This window comes from Labrus bergylta, chromosome 5 (assembly GCF_963930695.1).
Source record: "Labrus bergylta chromosome 5, fLabBer1.1, whole genome shotgun sequence".
In the NCBI taxonomy this organism is placed as follows: domain Eukaryota; kingdom Metazoa; phylum Chordata; class Actinopteri; order Labriformes; family Labridae; genus Labrus; species Labrus bergylta.
Genome location: NC_089199.1, coordinates 17236497 through 17254552, shown reverse-complemented (window position 1 = coordinate 17254552; position 18056 = coordinate 17236497). Strand labels below are relative to the sequence as shown.

General features: G+C 41.7%; 3 protein-coding genes across 3 annotated transcripts; 2 read left to right on the top strand and 1 right to left on the bottom strand.

Annotated features, from left to right (window-relative positions):
- Nucleotides 1-473: 473 nt before the first annotated feature.
- On the top strand, nucleotides 474-8383 carry LOC109983902 (protein transport protein Sec61 subunit alpha-like 1). Its single transcript, XM_020633843.3, has 12 exons — nucleotides 474-630; nucleotides 1407-1474; nucleotides 1580-1645; nucleotides 1746-1824; nucleotides 2615-2746; nucleotides 2901-3010; nucleotides 3443-3596; nucleotides 3696-3856; nucleotides 3966-4163; nucleotides 6818-7009; nucleotides 7147-7223; nucleotides 7330-8383. The coding sequence occupies exons 1-12, from the start codon at nucleotides 624-626 to the stop codon at nucleotides 7514-7516; spliced, it is 1431 nt and encodes a 476-aa protein (XP_020489499.1). The 5' UTR covers nucleotides 474-623; the 3' UTR covers nucleotides 7517-8383.
- Nucleotides 8384-8907: 524 nt separating this feature from the next.
- chchd4a (coiled-coil-helix-coiled-coil-helix domain containing 4a) lies at nucleotides 8908-11463 on the top strand. The gene is made up of 3 exons (XM_020633856.3): nucleotides 8908-9463; nucleotides 9844-9942; nucleotides 10051-11463. Exons 1-3 carry the CDS (start codon nucleotides 9442-9444, stop codon nucleotides 10398-10400), a joined length of 471 nt encoding a protein of 156 aa, XP_020489512.1. The 5' UTR covers nucleotides 8908-9441; the 3' UTR covers nucleotides 10401-11463.
- A 2-nt stretch (nucleotides 11464-11465) lies between these two features.
- On the bottom strand, nucleotides 11466-16576 carry si:dkey-202e22.2 (netrin-4). The gene is made up of 10 exons (XM_020633874.3): nucleotides 15985-16576; nucleotides 14967-15457; nucleotides 14558-14878; nucleotides 14172-14298; nucleotides 13800-13988; nucleotides 13300-13516; nucleotides 13087-13214; nucleotides 12708-12776; nucleotides 12429-12599; nucleotides 11466-12223 (listed from the first exon to the last, which is right to left on the bottom strand). The coding sequence occupies exons 1-10, from the start codon at nucleotides 16109-16111 to the stop codon at nucleotides 12087-12089; spliced, it is 1977 nt and encodes a 658-aa protein (XP_020489530.1). The 5' UTR covers nucleotides 16112-16576; the 3' UTR covers nucleotides 11466-12086.
- Between the last annotated feature and the right edge of the window lie 1480 nt (nucleotides 16577-18056).

Here is an 18056-nt window from a genome sequence, read left to right as displayed (position 1 = left end):
AAAAAAACATTAATAGATGTACCATGTTTGAGTACATTATAGTTTCACTGTCAATCATTGCAATGACTTAAGTCATTTTTGAAACAGTGGCAGTGTTAATAGATTAAGTCATTTGCATGAGACCTGTTTCTGGACATTTTTTTTTCTCTTGATGGATATCAATGTTGATGAATATAATGAGCTACATTAATCTTTTGTATAGCTATTTTTGCCTTCACATCAGCTCAGTGCTGGATGTGTTCACGACAGAGAACATGCTTTGTAGTTGATTATCAGAGCTGCTGATGAGTGTAGAGTAGAGCGCCCTCTGGAGGATGGGAGCGTTCTGCGTTACAGGATGTAAAATTGCAAATGTTGAAATTTAAATCCTGTTTTTTTTTCTTAGTGTAAAGGGATTGACAAAAGGTGTATATAAAGAGTTTTTATGATTGGACTATACACAGCGTGCAGTGTAGTGATGGTCTGTGCACGTCTCAGAGAAGTGACGTGGGTCAGCAGCTCGTCTGGTGACGTGTCTCTACTGCTCTCTCTTTCCTGACGGAGCGGCTGGATGGAGACACACAGACTCCACTAACCACTCAAACTGGTACCAGTAACACGGCAGGAGTCGGCCTAAGGACACCATGGGAAGTATGTGACACTCTTCTCGTCTTACCATGTATTGAGAGTGATTTGAAATGCCTGCTGGGGTTTTAATTTCAGACAATAGTCCACGTAAAGTGGTCGTCTGCATGCTAATTGGCTAATCTTAGGTTGCAAGCCTTTGCTAGCTTATAACGGGAACTAATTTTCAGGAGTTTCTGTTATTTCTAAACACATGCTGTTTTGCTGAACTGACATGACAGGAGGTTGTTTCTGAGATAGGAACCTATCCAAACCAGCTACCTTTGCATTGGAGTAGGCTTCCTCTGTCAGAGTGATTGCTCACTCGTTTTGTGATTTTAGGCTTGTTAGCATCATGCTAACGGTAGTTAACGCTAGCTGTATGAGGTGTTTTTCTGGTGTAGTTCCGCTTCTTCTTCTTCTTATTTCAAACTCGTTGATTCTTTATGTTTATTTGGGTTTATCGATGCATTTGCAATGCCATATTGGCTGCCAGCTAATTGTTTCATTGGCAAACGTGTAATCGCCTGCTGTCAGAGTCAATTTCAGTGATTGACACAGCCGATCAACACAAAGCTGTTTACCAGTAACAACAAACCACTAAATAATTAGTTAAACTTGATTTCCATATCCAGATGTTGTAAGGAATCTACTTTCAGTGCTTCATTGACCAATTGACCTCTGGCAGCTGTTTGGCTTGTGGATAGTGATGACGTAACATCCAGGCTCTTGAGATGAATGATGATCACATCATGTTTGATGTACAGTAATGAAATGTCTTTTAACCAAACAATCTTCTTCAGTTAAATTTTTGGAGGTCATCAAGCCGTTCTGTGCGGTCTTGCCAGAAATTCAGAAACCAGAAAGAAAGGTAAACTAAAGTCTTTTGGCATACCTCATAAAGTTGCATAGTATCTGAACTCCATATTTGTAAATAGACACATGAGTGACATCTAATCCATTTTAATCCTCACAGATTCAATTTAGAGAAAAAGTACTATGGACCGCCATCACGCTATTCATCTTCCTGGTGTGCTGTCAGGTTGGTATCTTTTGATGAAGAAACCTTTGTTCGGAACATAAACCTCCTCCATTTTTACTGTGTGGTTTTGACAACTTTTGTATCTTTGTCTTAAATCCAGATTCCTCTGTTTGGCATCATGTCCTCAGACTCGGCAGATCCCTTCTACTGGATGAGAGTAATCCTGGCTTCCAACAGAGGTGCCTGACTTATACAAACAAAAAATGACTTAATCACTGAAATTCTTTTGTCAAGGTTGTTTTCAAGTCTGATATGATCTCATTATCACTTGTGATCGATCAAAGGTCAACAGAGGAGGGCCCTTCAGTACTGATTCAGTTATACTAACCATTGTTATACTAAAACCCTTTTCACACATACGGAAATCTCCTGAAAAACTGGATATAGGCTATGTGTGAACGCAAGCAGCTGCATTTTTCGAGCAGCGTTTCTCTGGCCAGACCCCTAGTAAAAAATCAGAGTGAGCTGATGTCTGAACACGGCAGCATAGACTCCGGAGATTTCAATTTCAGCCAATGGAAAGAGAATGACGTTTATATACAGTGACTGCCTAAAGTGTCTGCCCGCGACCACAACGATCTCTGTGAACATAACTTCTGCATTCTGTTTTCTGTTCGTCAGTATGTTGTTCTCCTCTCTTTTGTGGATGTTGTCATTCCATTGGATTACACATAGCATTGATATAAAGACAAATATTTTCATTATAACGTCGTGTAGCGGACTCTGTTGCTACGGCCGCTACTTCTGTGTTGTTTTTTTACGTCACGTCTTACGTCGGGAAATCCCCTGAGCCCCCTCCCCTCTGACAGGGAAAGTCCCCCGCTGTGAGGAGCATATGTGAACGGCTAGGTCGGGAGAATCTCCGGAGAAGTCCTCCTGTAAATAGCTAGATATTATCCGGAGTGCATATGTGAAAACGGCTTAACTGAGGCATACAGTGACATTTATTCTCATTATTTTGTCCTCCAGGTACTCTGATGGAGCTTGGTATCTCACCCATCGTCACCTCAGGTCTCATCATGCAGCTGCTGGCTGGTGCCAAGATCATTGAGGTTGGAGACACTCCCAAAGACAGAGCACTCTTTAATGGAGCTCAGAAATGTAGGTCTACTCCTCTTTGCATTTGCTATTTTTAGAACTAATATATCTTTGATATTTTCTATCCGCTTTGATGATTGCCGTACTGGTAACAACAGAAATATCTGTCTTCAACAAGATTGCAAACCGTATATAATTTTCTTCTCTCTTTTTGCAGTGTTCGGGATGATCATCACCATAGGACAAGCCATTGTATATGTTATGACTGGCATGTATGGAGACCCCTCAGAGATGGGTGCTGGCATATGCTTGCTTATCATCATCCAGGTTAATAATAACTCATACTGCTGCTCTCTTGTCCGACCTTTGGAATGTTGTATTTGAAAACCCTCTATTGATTTTTACTGCATTAATTACATAAGTCTACCAAAATATGTACTCGTCACAAATTCTCTGTAGGAGTTTGTCATCTAGCGTGGTTTTCAGAATGAATCTAGAGACATGTATTGTGTGAAGCACCAAGAGGTCAAATATAAATGGCTCCTGACATTTTTTTTTCTTTTTATTTACATGGCTGTCTTTCAAACAACACATTATTTAAGTTATCTTCTCCCTTCTTGCAATAGGTAGATGTTAGAAAATTCATTATAAATGTAAAAATGCTTTATTTTAAATAGGTGTTTTTTTAAATGGCTTTTACTTTTTTTACTATTCCTTGTTCTTAATCAGCTAATTTAAACATCCTATCTATTTCTTTAGCTCTTCGTTGCAGGTCTGATTGTCTTGCTGCTGGACGAGCTGCTTCAGAAGGGTTATGGTCTGGGCTCCGGTATCTCGCTCTTTATTGCAACCAACATTTGCGAGACAATTGTATGGAAGGCCTTTAGCCCCACCACTGTCAACACAGGCAGAGGTACGATTTTTCTGAGAATAGACATATTTTAAAGCTAATTCTGATGAGTTTTAATCCTATTATAAATACTATCCCTGCAACTCCCTTTTTTTAATCCAGGTACTGAGTTTGAGGGAGCCATCATTGCTCTCTTTCATCTTCTGGCCACCCGCACAGACAAGGTGCGCGCCCTGAGAGAGGCCTTCTACAGACAAAACCTGCCTAACCTCATGAACTTGATCGCAACTGTTTTCGTGTTTGCAGTGGTCATATACTTCCAGGTGAGCTGGCATTATAAACTAACTTCCGGCTATTTTACTTGCTTAAATTACTTTCCAGTTCTTAAACAAAAATGTACTTACTGATTGTCACATGTAATAAACTCTTCAGGGCTTCAGAGTGGACCTGCCCATCAAGTCTGCACGCTACCGTGGCCAGTACAACACCTACCCCATCAAACTGTTCTACACCTCCAACATCCCCATCATCCTGCAGTCTGCCCTGGTCTCCAATCTCTATGTGATTTCTCAGATGCTCTCAACACGGTTCAGTGGCAACTTCCTGGTCAACCTGCTGGGAACGTGGTCTGTAAGTATCTTAGTGATGCGTTGACTGTGACATACCCTGTCACAGTTATGAAGTTTCCAGTTTAAAGACCAGGGGTCTCATTTATAACCGTTGCGTACGCACAAAACGGGGTCTGAAACTGCCGTACGCCTTTCCCCACACCAAGTTTGTGATCTATAAAAACAAACCTGACGGCAAAATGTGCGCACCGGTAAGCAAACTCTGACCCAGGTGTACGTTCATTTTGGAGGCATGGGAAATTGGCGACACAGACGGTGAAGTGGTGAATTGAAGCCTGCAGATACATATTGATGTCTCTTTCACATTTTATTTCACTAAATATCAAACTTTACTGACAGATCCACGTCATCATAATCATTCAAACCGATGGTTTTATTTAGGCCATAATCGCGCATGTAGTTGTAGTAACTTTCATTATGACAATATATAAACAAATAAAAAAATAAAATAAAAGTCTGCCACATACATATTGCATCAGCGCCGTCTCGCCTTCATTATCCCGGACGGACCTCAGAGGACCGAACTGTACACTAATGTAATCACTGATTACAGTTAAAAATTAGACCAACACAAAGACCATAGAGCCTCCAGTTTTCATTAATATCTTTCAGTATCAAGCATTTATCATCAAGTGTGGTTTTTAGTTTTAATAAAGATGACTACGTCAAGACGCACAGAGCGCAGAGACACGGCGGTGGCTTCACACATTTTGCCTTCTCGTTACTCAGCACATCTTCATAAGCTGCACGTATTTATTCTGTAAATAATTCAAGTGTGGACATTAAGTCAGGTCATCTCTGACACAATCATTAGGTCTATATATCCTCATAATAATTCACAGAGCAGACGGAGTTTCCCACGAAAAAAAGGGGCCAACAATCAAACGTTTTTGTTCGTTGATCAAACTTTTGATTACTGGTATGGTAGAGTGAGGGAGACTGCTGACTGACGTGACCTCTCTGATAATATGTATAAGTCAGTGTGGGTTCTGTAAACATGTAAACATTGTAGATATTCTCGTGCGTAATGATGAATGCTGGATGTTTTGGCACATAGGACGGCGTGAATGCAGCAGCGACGTGGTGTCACTCTCTATTTTTTCTTCAGTTTGTGATCCTCCTGCTGCAGTAAACTACCGATATGTCCATTTTATCCTTCACTTCATTCACAAACTCCTCCGTTTCTGGGTCAGAAAGTTTGGTTTCTTTGTCTAAACTTCCGGGATCCAGCGCTGGAAACCTTTGATCTGCCCCCTCGTTTGTTTGGATTTTTATTCACGAGCTGCTTTGCATTGACTGTTTATGGTTGATTGTGGGCGTGTAGAGGGCGGAACATGGGACTAATCTACATGCGCACATTTCCAGGTGGATCGTGATTTATAAAGGGAACATTGTGTGCAGGTATGCGTACGAATGGTTTTATAAATCTGAATCATTTTGTGCGCACGCCATTTCCGGGTTTTTGGCGCACATACATTTTTAGTATGGATTCTACGCACTCTTTTAGAAATGAGACCCCTGGGCCCTCATTTATTAACAGTGCGTGAGCACGGATCTGTGCGTAATGAGTGCGTAAGAACATTCCCACACAGAGTGGAGTTCATCAACTTGTACTTTTTCTTAGAAATGTGTGCAGATATAAGCACAGCTCTGAGCTTACACACAGAATCTAGCAGTAGAAGATTGAAACTACGAATAAAAAGCACTGAGTGTCACAGCACGCCTTAATCACTCTAAACGTAGATGCATGTTCTAAGTTTGCTTTAATTAAAAACCCAAGTTTGAAACAGACACATTGCCTTAATTGGTCTTAAAACCTTAAAAAGACCGCTTTTACAGGCATTTGAAATGTTACATCATGGCTCGTTTTGCATTATTAAATGATTTGGCGACCTTGAGCTCCGCAGTAAGTGCGTTTCAAAAGAGCGCACTGATCTGTTCTCTTGTGAGAGTGTCACTGTTTGATTTCTTTCCCCAGAGAGAGCTGTGCCCCCGATGATGCTGTGAATGCACTGTTTTGGGGTTAAATTGTGGAGTATTTTGGTTCAAACATTTTTTAGTTTTCTCCTCTGACCAACAGAACTGACAGAAATTGTCACCTTCTCTCATGCAGCATTTGTTCTTTTGTTTGTAACTTTGACTACGTGAAAAAAAAAAAAAACAATTTATTTGGGTCACTAAGCGCACCTTATTTTATTTTTTCAATTTATTTATTACCGTTTTCATTCAACCTCATCCACCTCCATTCTTGTTGTAATGAAGCCCCTTTTCTTTGCTCTTGTATTATTCCGGTGAGGTAAATATATTCCCATGGTTTTTAAAGAGGTGTGTTGTAACCGTAAATGGTTTAGTGGAGGCGTTTCTGATTGCAAATATGCCCAAACGTGCACGAGCCTGCTGGTTAAGAACGAGATTTATCAACACTGATTACCTCCCGATGTACATACAATCGCTGTCATGCATGTTTGATGAATTCATCTTTTTTTGTACTTTAGCACATTCTGAATTTCATTAGCAAGACAGAATGTAGAACACTTTCTACGCACTCTTGATAAATGAGGCCCCAGGTGACTATATGAGTGTACAGTCATCTTTGCTCTTGTTTCTCTGGTCTGACATGCAGCATCATATTGACACAATAATTTTTATGTTCAGGATACGACCAGTGGCGGACCAGCTCGGGCCTATCCAGTGGGGGGTCTCTGCTACTACCTTTCTCCTCCTGAGTCTTTTGGTTCAGTTCTAGACGACCCGGTTCATGCTGTTATCTACATTGTCTTCATGCTTGGCTCTTGCGCCTTCTTCTCCAAAACCTGGATAGAGGTCTCCGGTTCCTCTGCCAAAGATGTAAGTTCTTGGTTGACCCTAAAGCAATTTAAAGCCGAGCTGTAAGTGTTTGATTAAACATACAGCACCTTATTGTGCTTCATGTCACATTACTTTAAACTTGTGTTCACCTGCATGTTTAATTTTCTTTGCCACAGGTGGCGAAGCAGCTGAAGGAGCAGCAGATGGTAATGAGGGGACACAGAGAGACATCTATGGTGCATGAGCTCAACAGGTACAAAGTAACCTGTCAGATAGATGCTCAGGTTTCATGTTGATTATCTTCAGCAGAAGAAAAGTTATCTTTTTCTGTTTTTTAAAAATTGCTTTCTTCTTTTCAGGTACATCCCCACAGCTGCTGCCTTTGGTGGCCTGTGTATAGGAGGCCTCTCAGTGATGGCAGATTTTCTGGGTGCCATTGGTTCGGGTACGGGAATCCTCTTGGCTGTAACCATCATCTACCAGTACTTTGAAATCTTTGTAAAGGAGCAGAGCGAAATGGGCAGCATGGGAGCATTGCTCTTCTAAAGAATACCAACCTTCAGACACAAATAATCCAACCCACATAACTTTTTTTTAAATTTTGGATTTTTTGCAATTTGCAGAATCAGTTTCTTTCCCCACTGGGATAACTGATTTCTCTCCACCACCTTTGTTTTCCACCATAACACCTCCAGCCTATGAATGCTGAGAAAACTGCTTTGGTTACTCCCAGGGTCGATCATAATGTTGTGTCTCTCTGCAGTCTTTCCTCCAATATCTACAACCTATCTGTCTGCAGGCTGCCTATGTCCCAAATGACTGTCTCATCGGATGAAGAACGCTTAAAAGCACACAAGTGTGAGGCGCTGTCTTGGACATACCTCAGGCATTGTTCTTGCAGCATGTTCATGGAACATTAAGACAGCTTCAAGATGTGCTTAATTCTAAGCTGGAAGCACTGTGCCTGGACATTTGGAGGGGATTGAAGCCATGTCATGTCACAGATAGCAATCAAGCTTTCTAGGGGCCTATAGTAGGATGCAAAAGAATAAATATAATGTGCTTATAGTCTGTTAAGGTTTCTGGTAATCTCAGACAAACTGTTGGTGGTTTTTATTTTTCCTTTATTTTGATATTTTAAACAATGGACTATGTTAATATTCACTCTGGTCTTATGTAGAGCACAGTGTTTGTCCGCTGTCTCTGGGTCCTCAAAGGAAATTGTCTATCTGTGTCGCCATGCTCTTTGTTTTTTGTTTTTCCCCAGAATGAGTCGCTGCTCAATACTGCCGAGATGGTCGGGATGAGGGTGGGTTTGATAGGGATGAAAAGGGGTTTCATTTTGGTTTTTACTTAATGTAACAGACATAATTGTGTTATTAAAAAAAAAACAGGATTTGTTTTTCCAACACACTTGTTTCGATTCTCATTGTCTTCTTGTACTTTACCTCGGGTGTTAAGAAGAGACTACAACAGGGGTGGGCAACTGGTGGCCCCCATCAACCCTCAATGTGGCCCTCAGGTCAATTTTCACATATCAATGAATTGGAAACATGAAGAAAATGTGACAAAATCTGCTATGAAATCATGAAAACCAGAAATAAGTCCATAATAATATTTGATCACAGGCATATGTTGAGTTAAATTTGAGACATAATAAAAAAAATTAAATAATTGATTCATAATTCAATCGTTTTTGTATACTACAATTTTGGCCCTTTGGCAGGGAGAATTAATTGAATGTGGCCCTTGCCGTGACCAAAGTTGCCCATCCCTGGACTACAAGATGCTATTTGTTGTATGGGCCACTAGGGGTCGCTCAATATCAGTGCTATGGTAAACGTGGGGATACGGTTTCATAAACAGATTTTTGAGTTTGCATACGAAATTAATATTTACAGTCTGATAAAAACACACCACTAACAAGTTTTTCACATTTATTTATTCTTTGCGTGAAGGCCACAGAAAGGCTTACAAACGTAATGGAGCTTGTAAATGGGAGGACATTTGCTTATTGAACATTCAGTTATTGAAAATGTACAAACAATTGTTTGATTCGTTTTTTCAAAATATATCTAATTTTGAAAAATAAAAGTTACACTACAATGTAACGTAGTACATAAGTCCTCTAAAATGTAAATAGAGGGATATTTTTCAACCTATTTTGTAAAGTCTGAAACTTGGAAAAAAAACACATTCAAACATGTAAAATATCCAGACATTTCCTCAACAAAGTGCAAATCTATATATTACAACAATTAGTAAAACGCAATTCGTATAGACTACATTTTTATAACAGTGACGTCATTATCGTGCGCCTACATGTGGACACAGGTCAGACGGGGGTATCGGCTGTTGGACGCCGGCTAGCTTGTCAAATGAGACCTGTGAGCTGTTGTTGAGTGTTTTCTTTCATAGCTGACATCTTTCATCACAGAGGACGCGGCACGACCGACAGAACATCGGCAGACATGTCTTACTGCAGGCAAGAGGGTAATTCTTTAATTTAATTTCATTCATTTACACTCCATGGCAGGGCAATGTCATCGAGCGAGCCACCAGGCTAGGCTAACTCACAGGAGGTTAGAGACATGGCGAGCAACAAGCTTAGCCTTTACGATACAAAAAGGCTGACTGCATGGTCTGATATAATGAGACCTTAAGACATTGGTAGCTGTAGTGTGTAGTGAGAGTCCTGTGGGATATGTAACTACAGAGCAGGCTAACTCAGGTCAAAGCCACTTGGCACAGTACGTCCTCAGGGCCAAACACTGCAGCTATACTTTGTATTTGTTTTTGTATTGCAAGTAAATTCACTGAACATACGACACGATATTCTTCTGTAACTGTACTTTTTTTTCTTGCCTTTTAAGGGAAAGATCGGATAATCTTTGTTACCAAGGAAGATCATGAGACACCTAGCAATGCTGAGCTCATTGCAGAGGACCCTGATGATCCTTATGAGGAACAGGGTAAGTGATTTTTTTTTTGGATTTTTTTAATCGTCTGCACTACTTTCAAACTCCCCTTACCTCCACATTGTAGAGTGAACTTGCTCCTATCTGGTTTCCTGTGTTTAGGCCTGATCCTGCCAAATGGAGACATCAACTGGAACTGCCCGTGTCTGGGCGGCATGGCAAGTGGACCTTGTGGTTCTCAGTTCAAGGAGGCCTTTTCTTGCTTCCACTACAGTAAGGAAGAGGTGAAGGGCTCTGAGTGCATCGACAACTTCCGTAACATGCAAGAGTGCATGCAGAGGTACCCCGAGCTTTATCCTCAGGAGGAAGAAAAAGAAAGTTCTCCACAGGCAGAATCTGATTCTGGGTCTGCTTCTGCTGCCCCGTCTGAAAGTTCTACCTTAACCCCTGAAACTGACTCTACCCCAGGTCCTGACAACACGTTACCTACTGACAACCAGACTGTCAGCTAATGTCAGTTTGTTGTCATCCAGGCCCTTGTCCTCTGTGTGAAAGCACTGCCCAGCATTTGTCACCCTCCTCTGGGAGATCTGATTGGTCTCTTCTTCTGTTAAAGCCTGCAGAGGGGGATTTACCAACCTAGCTCTGACACTCACTGTCAATATGTACAGGCCATCAGAGAAGGACTCCAGGAATGCAGAGTAAAGACCTACACATGAATAAAAGTAAAGTCTACTTCATTTGCTAAGCGCTCTAATCATTTAATATTCTTATTTAAGGATGACCGATCAAGCTGTTTGCTGCAGGGACATTAGCTAATAGATTCATTCTATATGCAATATGCATTTTTTCATGTCAATCAGAAGAGCCTAATTGTGTGTTGTCCTGTTGATGTCACTGTTCAAGGATGTCACTTGCACTGATAAGACAGTAAACTAGAACCTGATTGACTAATGTGAGCAATGCTCAGCCTATCCTAGAAATATACAGAACCTCAAGTCTATGCAGTTTGACTATTCATTAACTTAATCAAGGACTTAGTCCCTTTTTTCCATCTCTTGAGGGACCAAAACTCACAGACTTGTTAAAAAAACAAGGCAACTATTATAGCGTCCATTCATACACATTAAAATGATACATACAGGGAAGTGAGTTGTATGGCACTTGTAGAGCCTCGTGATCTCCAGCTAATATTCATCTATTGCCATATGAGCACTGGTCATCGTTTTAGAACTGACTCCATATCCGGCCTTAAGGTGGTTTTTCATATTTCACTGCATCACTGATTTTGCTGTCTTAACACTGTCTGGTAGATCTGTGGTCACCAATGTCATTCAGGCTTTAAAAGACTTGGGTTTGATTTTCTCAAACATGCAGATTAAAATAATCATTGGACAGTTTCAGCTTACTGTTTTTTTGTCCTGTGCTTGTTTAAGTGCAAAACTTTTATGTCTGATTTTTCCTTGGTTTCATGTGAAGTAAGAATTGACAAAAACAGCTCACTGTATAGGAAAGAACTACTTCAAAGTTATTCCTGAGTTACATTGCTAATAAAAATGGAGATAAAACATTGAATGAACTATTTCTTTTGCTCAACACTTAACAAGTCCAGATGTTTTGTATTGTATAGATGTGTTGTATGGAAATTATACCTTTAATGTCACATTTGCAGACATGTTTTACAATATGACCACTCAGTTATTTATGTATCTTTCTTCAAAATGTTTCCTTTTTAAAGGTGCACAGCCGTATGTAGATTTGGTTGTGAAATTTGAAAGTTGGAGAAGTGAAACAATTCTATCCTATATTTTCTGAACTAAATACACAAATTTTATTCAAAGGAAAAAATGGGTCCCTGAACACTGTTTAGAGATAAAAAGTTACCAGGAGAGTTACGGTTTCACTCTTATGGGCCCCTCACCACAACTTCTCACGTAACATTTTATCTTCAGGGTTCCAGGAACCAAATTTTCCTCTTGAGGACAGTTTGTGTGTATAGTTATGGACATACAAATAATCTGTACATTTCTCCAACTTTGACATTTCTCTTCCAAAACTCCATAGTGCACCTTTAACCGAACCTGAGTTTGACTCGATAATTTGATGCCTCTTTTCAAGCCTTCGTTTGCTCATGAATACATTACTTTGGGAAATTCCCTGAATTGGAATTGCCATCTTTGGATTATAAATTATAAAGTTCATGGACATCCATTCCTCAGGCTCTCTGACAGAAGCAGACCAAGTCTAGGTGTCCATGGGACCACCACACTCTGCATGGTGACCAGCAGTCGGCCTGTCCCTGCCTCCTCTGGGCCTGCCAGCAGGTACTCCATACCTGAAGAAGGAGGAAAATTGGTTTAATCGGAAAATAAATCCATCTTTATGGTGTTAGATTAATATTACAATCTTGAGTTAATGTTGGGTCACCTTATCATTTATTATTATAATGCCTAGCACCTGGGAAAACATACAGCTTCTATATGAACATTGCTTTGTGTAACTTAAACAATTTATTTTTATTTTATAGAAACCATTCTAACCTGGGTTTAAAATTGGACAGGTGCAGCCTCGGCTGGTCCAAGACAGAGGATAGATGCTGATGGTCCCAAACTTGAGAGCCAAATGGCCTAATCGAAGGACCTTGCAGACTTTGACCTGCACTTCTGCATGGCTGCCTTTGTCGTGAGCAGACAGCACACTGGCCTTGATCACTGTCATGGTAACACAGTTATACAGAAGACTGACGAGTCAAAAAGAAATACAGATCAAAGTTTAACAAAAAGTTTTTGAACAACTTGGAATAATAGTTCATTACTTACCATAATCATGTTTGGTCTTACAGAGGTCAGACACACTTCTCAGCTTTTTCTCCTTACAGCTACACTTCCCTGTGTACAGACATTCAGTTATTATCTGATCCACTTTAATGTGCGTTTTTAAAAGTTAAGCCAGGCAGATGAACATCTAGAAATATTCTGTGAGGGTTCTCGGTCATCCTGTGGGAAATATATCAAACTCTTTTCAAAGGGCAGCTGGACTTATTTGAAGTCCTTGAAGACATTCCACTAGTTGGAGTTGGAATGAAAAGACATCTTCAACAACTTTAACTAAGTCCTTTTGGATAAAACTTTATAAAAACATCCATCCTATCAATGAACAACAAAGAGAGCATTTCAACGTCAGCTGTTACAAACTCACCTGTATAATGTAGAGCAGAGACTGCCTGATCCTTCGACCACTGCCCTTCTTCTTCCATTGTGAGGATATGATCCAGAGCAGGGACTTTTCCACCGATGGGCACATTGAACACCTGATTATTTGAGTAGCTGCAAATTTGAATTGAATATGCCAAGTCAAGGTTTTGTGTTAGCAATTCATCACATGGAGTTCAATTCTGAGGCCATGGCTTACCTGTCCAGACACTGCCCAGTGGTCTGATCACAGCTATGAGAGCAGGCACATGGTTTACAGCCCTCCTCTCCAAAACCCCAATAACCAGGCAGGCATTGGCTGCAGCTGGTGCCCCCTACCCCAGATTTACAGTGGCACTGACCACTTCTAGGGTGGCACCAAGGTCCCTGTTCTCCAGTATGAGGAGGCTTTGTGCCCTGTGGATCACACCAGCAGCCTGTGAAATAGACACAGGCATAGTTCTGTTAGCTGCTCAACATGAAGTATGACTTTTCTTTTAATGTTAAGTAATGCATTTACAAACAGATGCCGGCAGATGGCGCCTCAAAAAATTGTAGTTCTGTTGGATGTGAACCACAGACTTGTAGATTATTCAAACAAGATCAATTCAAAACTCCTTTAATTTGTTGGTTTTTTAAATTTGTTTTGTTTTGTTTTTTAATTTCAGATTAATTGAAAACACATCAGGCTATCACCCTGCCCCTGTCTTTGTCTCTTACGCATGCAAACATGTGGAGAGTTGAGAGGCAGAGATGGGTGTCGGTGGTAGCCGTGGCGACAGCGCTGGCACCTGCGGCCAGCAGTGTTATGTCCGCAGTCATCACAAACCCCTCCACTGGTGCCCCCGGAGGAAATCCACACCCGCTGAGAGAAATGACAGCTATCCGTGTGACTGTGGCACTCGCACTCTGACATTGCAGCGGTGGGTGATGTCACAGCAGTCGGAGAGATGACAAAGGGATAGAGTAGAGAAGAAGGAAGAAGTCTTTATTTCAAAGTGAATACTACCACACATATCCTCTGATACTTTTTCCATACTCTTTGTTCTCATTTTTTTTTAGGACCAAGATGTATCCCCTACCATCACTTACTCTGACATGGGTTTGGTTCTCCACTGCTGCTGTTTGCAGGCCTCCAGGGACGGTCATTGTAGAGCGGGGCACACTCCTCACAGTGATCCCCTGCTGTGTTGTGAGTGCACAGACACCTACCAGACACCTGGAAGACACATCTGGGGCTACATCAGACCTTACAGCTGTCTAGAGACAGCTATAAAACACATCCACGTAGGTGGCTTCAAGTTTTTTCCAGTAGAATGAACATTTGACATCTGGACCAGTACGGTCAGACCTGTGTTACACAAGACTGTAATAGAAAACAGGCCATAGCAGAAACTGACGTACTCACTTATAGTTTATCACTGGCTGTTGTTCATTTACTATGGCATGAACTTACACACAAAGAAAAACCCACTCACCATGTTACTGTCTTGTCCTTTTCCTTTGCTGCTGTTCTGTGGTTCACATTGCTCAGCATGCCCATGGCACAGGCAGGTCCCTCTTGCCAGTAAAGTATAAATAGCATAAGGTGCTGAGGCCGAGCTCTCTGCGGTGGATGTGGAGGTCAGAGCTGAAGCTGCTGGGCTGGTCTGCTCTGCTGGGGGACTTAGGGGATAAGGACAGCTCTGAGGTTTAAGCAGTCTAATGCGGAGGTTAGTGAGGGTGATTCGGGCTAGTACCCCTGGACTGTAAAGGTCCAGCGTTTTAGCACTGATGGGGTCTAGTGTCCGGATAATTACCTGCCAGAGGAAACAAAAATCAGCACTGAATGAATATTTTTTGATCTCCTTATTAAGTGTTCATTGCCTTTGGTGCATATTCTCTTACCTCCCCCTTGCTGCAGGGTGTAGCACTGGTATAACGAGATGTACACAAAGAGCCTGGCTGAGAATAATCATCAAGCAAACCAAACTCCAAGCTGCAATTGTGCGCAAAGAGCTTAAAAGTTTCCCAGGTCTTTCCAAAGTCAGCTGAACGTTCAATGGCCATGGCAGCTGGCCGAGGGGACCTGAACACCAATACCACGTGGGACAGACAGAACTGTGTTTCCAGGTCCAACCAGATCTCATCCTGTTTCTCCTGCACTGTAGTACCTAAAGCTGATGCCCACCAGGTGTCTGGATACAGGAAAGGGTTGTCTGTCATGTGGGCAGATGGATGGGTGTGCTCAGAGCAGAGGTGGAGGTTAGCAGGGGGTTGGGGGCACAGGGGGTGGTGGAAGGAGCTGTTCCCACAGCAGCCTGAGAGGGTGAAGAGAGTCCTGCCACCCGCCAGGTTCCCTATAGGTGGACTACAGGCCTGGTCCACACATCTTGAAACTGGCAAAGGGTGAGAGAGAGTCAATGTGACAATGTTATGAAATATTAACTAAAGTGTTAAGATGGTACAGTGATTTTAAATCGGCCAATTTAAAAAAATATATATTTTGATATATATATATTCTTTTTTCATTGTGTTTGTCATGAATATTTAATTAGTATGACCATTGAGCCACTGCATGCTTGCTGAATCCTGACCTATCCCCACAGCATTTATACTCTCCGGTTACATGTAATGTTAAGGGCTACCAAGCTATCACGTTTAATCAGTACCAGGTATGGCTTCAGGAGAGCAAAAAAGGGAACTCAAACGTCACCTCCTATTGGAAAACCACGTCCAGTAAGACATCATTACGTATAGGCTACGTTTAATCTACAATTAACACAGTTTATTAGTCACTGTAAATATATTTCCAATTAAAAAATAGCATATCCAAGGGATACATTAAAAGGGTCAGGTTAGCTACAGTGGCGCAACTGATTCTTAGGGACAGCAGAACATCCACCGAGATGATGATGATGCTCACCTGCTCCGCTCCTCGTTACAACCAAAAACAGCCAACAGAGCGCGGCCAGCATCTGATGTCGATCTTTCAGCATACTAAACACTTGTATCCTTGTTTCTTTGTTTACAATATGCATGGAGCGACACATGCCTTTCAGCAGAGTTTAGTCCTGACATTATGTGCAGCCTATAAGGACAAGCGCATTTCTCTGCCAATTACGCAATGCGCAAAGCGTCCAGGAATTTTTCCCCGATGCCCTCCCTGGATTAATGTTTGGGAAAGAAAATCTTTGAGAAAGTTCAAAGCATCATCAGGAGCAGCATGGGCATCTTTCTAACAGGACATGTGCCCGGTGCCCGGTTGGATAATCAGCTAGTCCAAAATGAGCAGTCCACATTCAACGAAATGTAACCAAGAGACAGTTGCCGACTTCGATTTTGCTCAAGAAACGCGTCCAGGCAAAACAGCTTAACGATGAAAATGATGTATCCTTTAATATGAAAATACAGTCCTGTTAATGTCTCCATTTATCACGGCCGCGTCTTGGCCAGGTCCCTTATACGTCTTTACGCAGAGGGTGCGCTGACTGCGCTCTCTATTTATCCAACACCATTCCCGCCGACGCGTGTATCCCCCCCCCCCCCCCCCCACACACACACACACACACACACCCACACGCACACGCACACGCACACACGCACACACACACACACACACACACACACACACACACACACGCACACACACACCCCCTCCGCGAGGACGTCGTATTTCACTCAGAACGTAACCAACTTTGGATCGAGGAGGTTAATTTTTCCTCCACTCTAGCCGACTCTCATCCGTTAGGATTCCGTGAAGGATCATGAGGAAAAGAGGACAGACTTAGGACCTGCACGCGTTCTTCCCCGCATTTAATGTGAACCAGCTGCAGAACGCATACCAGCTAAACCAGGTACCTCACTAACCTGGTCCTCGTAATGAGGCGAGGAAATTAGTTTATCTGCTTCTGCCCTGTTTTTCAGCTGCAGTAATTCCAAGTTACAGGTCTCTTTGAAGTCTAGCAGGAGGAAATCTGAGGAGGGAGACAAAAATAGTCCTCAGTGCCGTTATTTGCAGCTTGATGGCGCATTGTGGCACCAAGAGAATCTGCTTGGAGTTTAATGCAAATGACTTGGACAAGAAACGGTGCCTGTCTGCCTGCCAGATAGATTATTCTGCCAGTCTTCATTATAACACTGGATAATAAACACATGGTCTGACACATGACAGTCCTCTTTTCAAATTCTTTGTGACCACACACGTCCATACTCACACACACACAACTCACTGTCTTTGAGTTTGAAGAATACACACCACATCTCTACAGTTTTATGACTAAACATCAAACACATAAAATTGGAATAGACACAGAGAGTAAGATCTGTTTCAATCAATGTCTCGAAGTCGATAAAATATGTTTACAGACCTATTTACCGGCTCTCCTCTTGGAGCGGATGACAGAAACAGAATCACCAAAGAGTAACACAAATTAAAACTGTGTGTTATTTGTGTAGAACTGCCAGAATGACTCATTTAGATCCAGCCAGCAATCTGTATTGATGTGACATTGAACACTTTTCAATGTATGTAAAGTGTGGAGTTGTTATCCCCTTTTAAGGAATGTCTTAATCTATTTGTTTCCATGAACCACTTTCTGTTCTTTCATCTCTCTCCACTCTAGCACCAGCTATAATGTCTGGTTGGTATCTACACAGAAAAAGACCTCAGAGGCTCTCTCTGTTCTCTCATCTCTGTTTCTCCATCCCTCTCACTCTGGTGCCAGTATATGCTAACCTTGGCTTTATAGGAGATTAGAGTGATGCTATATATAAGGGATTAGCAGTTATCTGGTAATATAAGTGGGTGCACACACATTTTATGAAAACTGCAGGTTTCAGTAGAGTCACTGAGGTTTGAGGTCAAGGTTTGCAGCACAGCCATAAAACATTTAAGAGCAGCTGGTTTAAGTGCAAGCTTCAAAATGCACAACACATAGGATTCTTAATTGAATAAACTGTAATTAAGGGTAATTTTCTTTCATATAGGAATGCAAA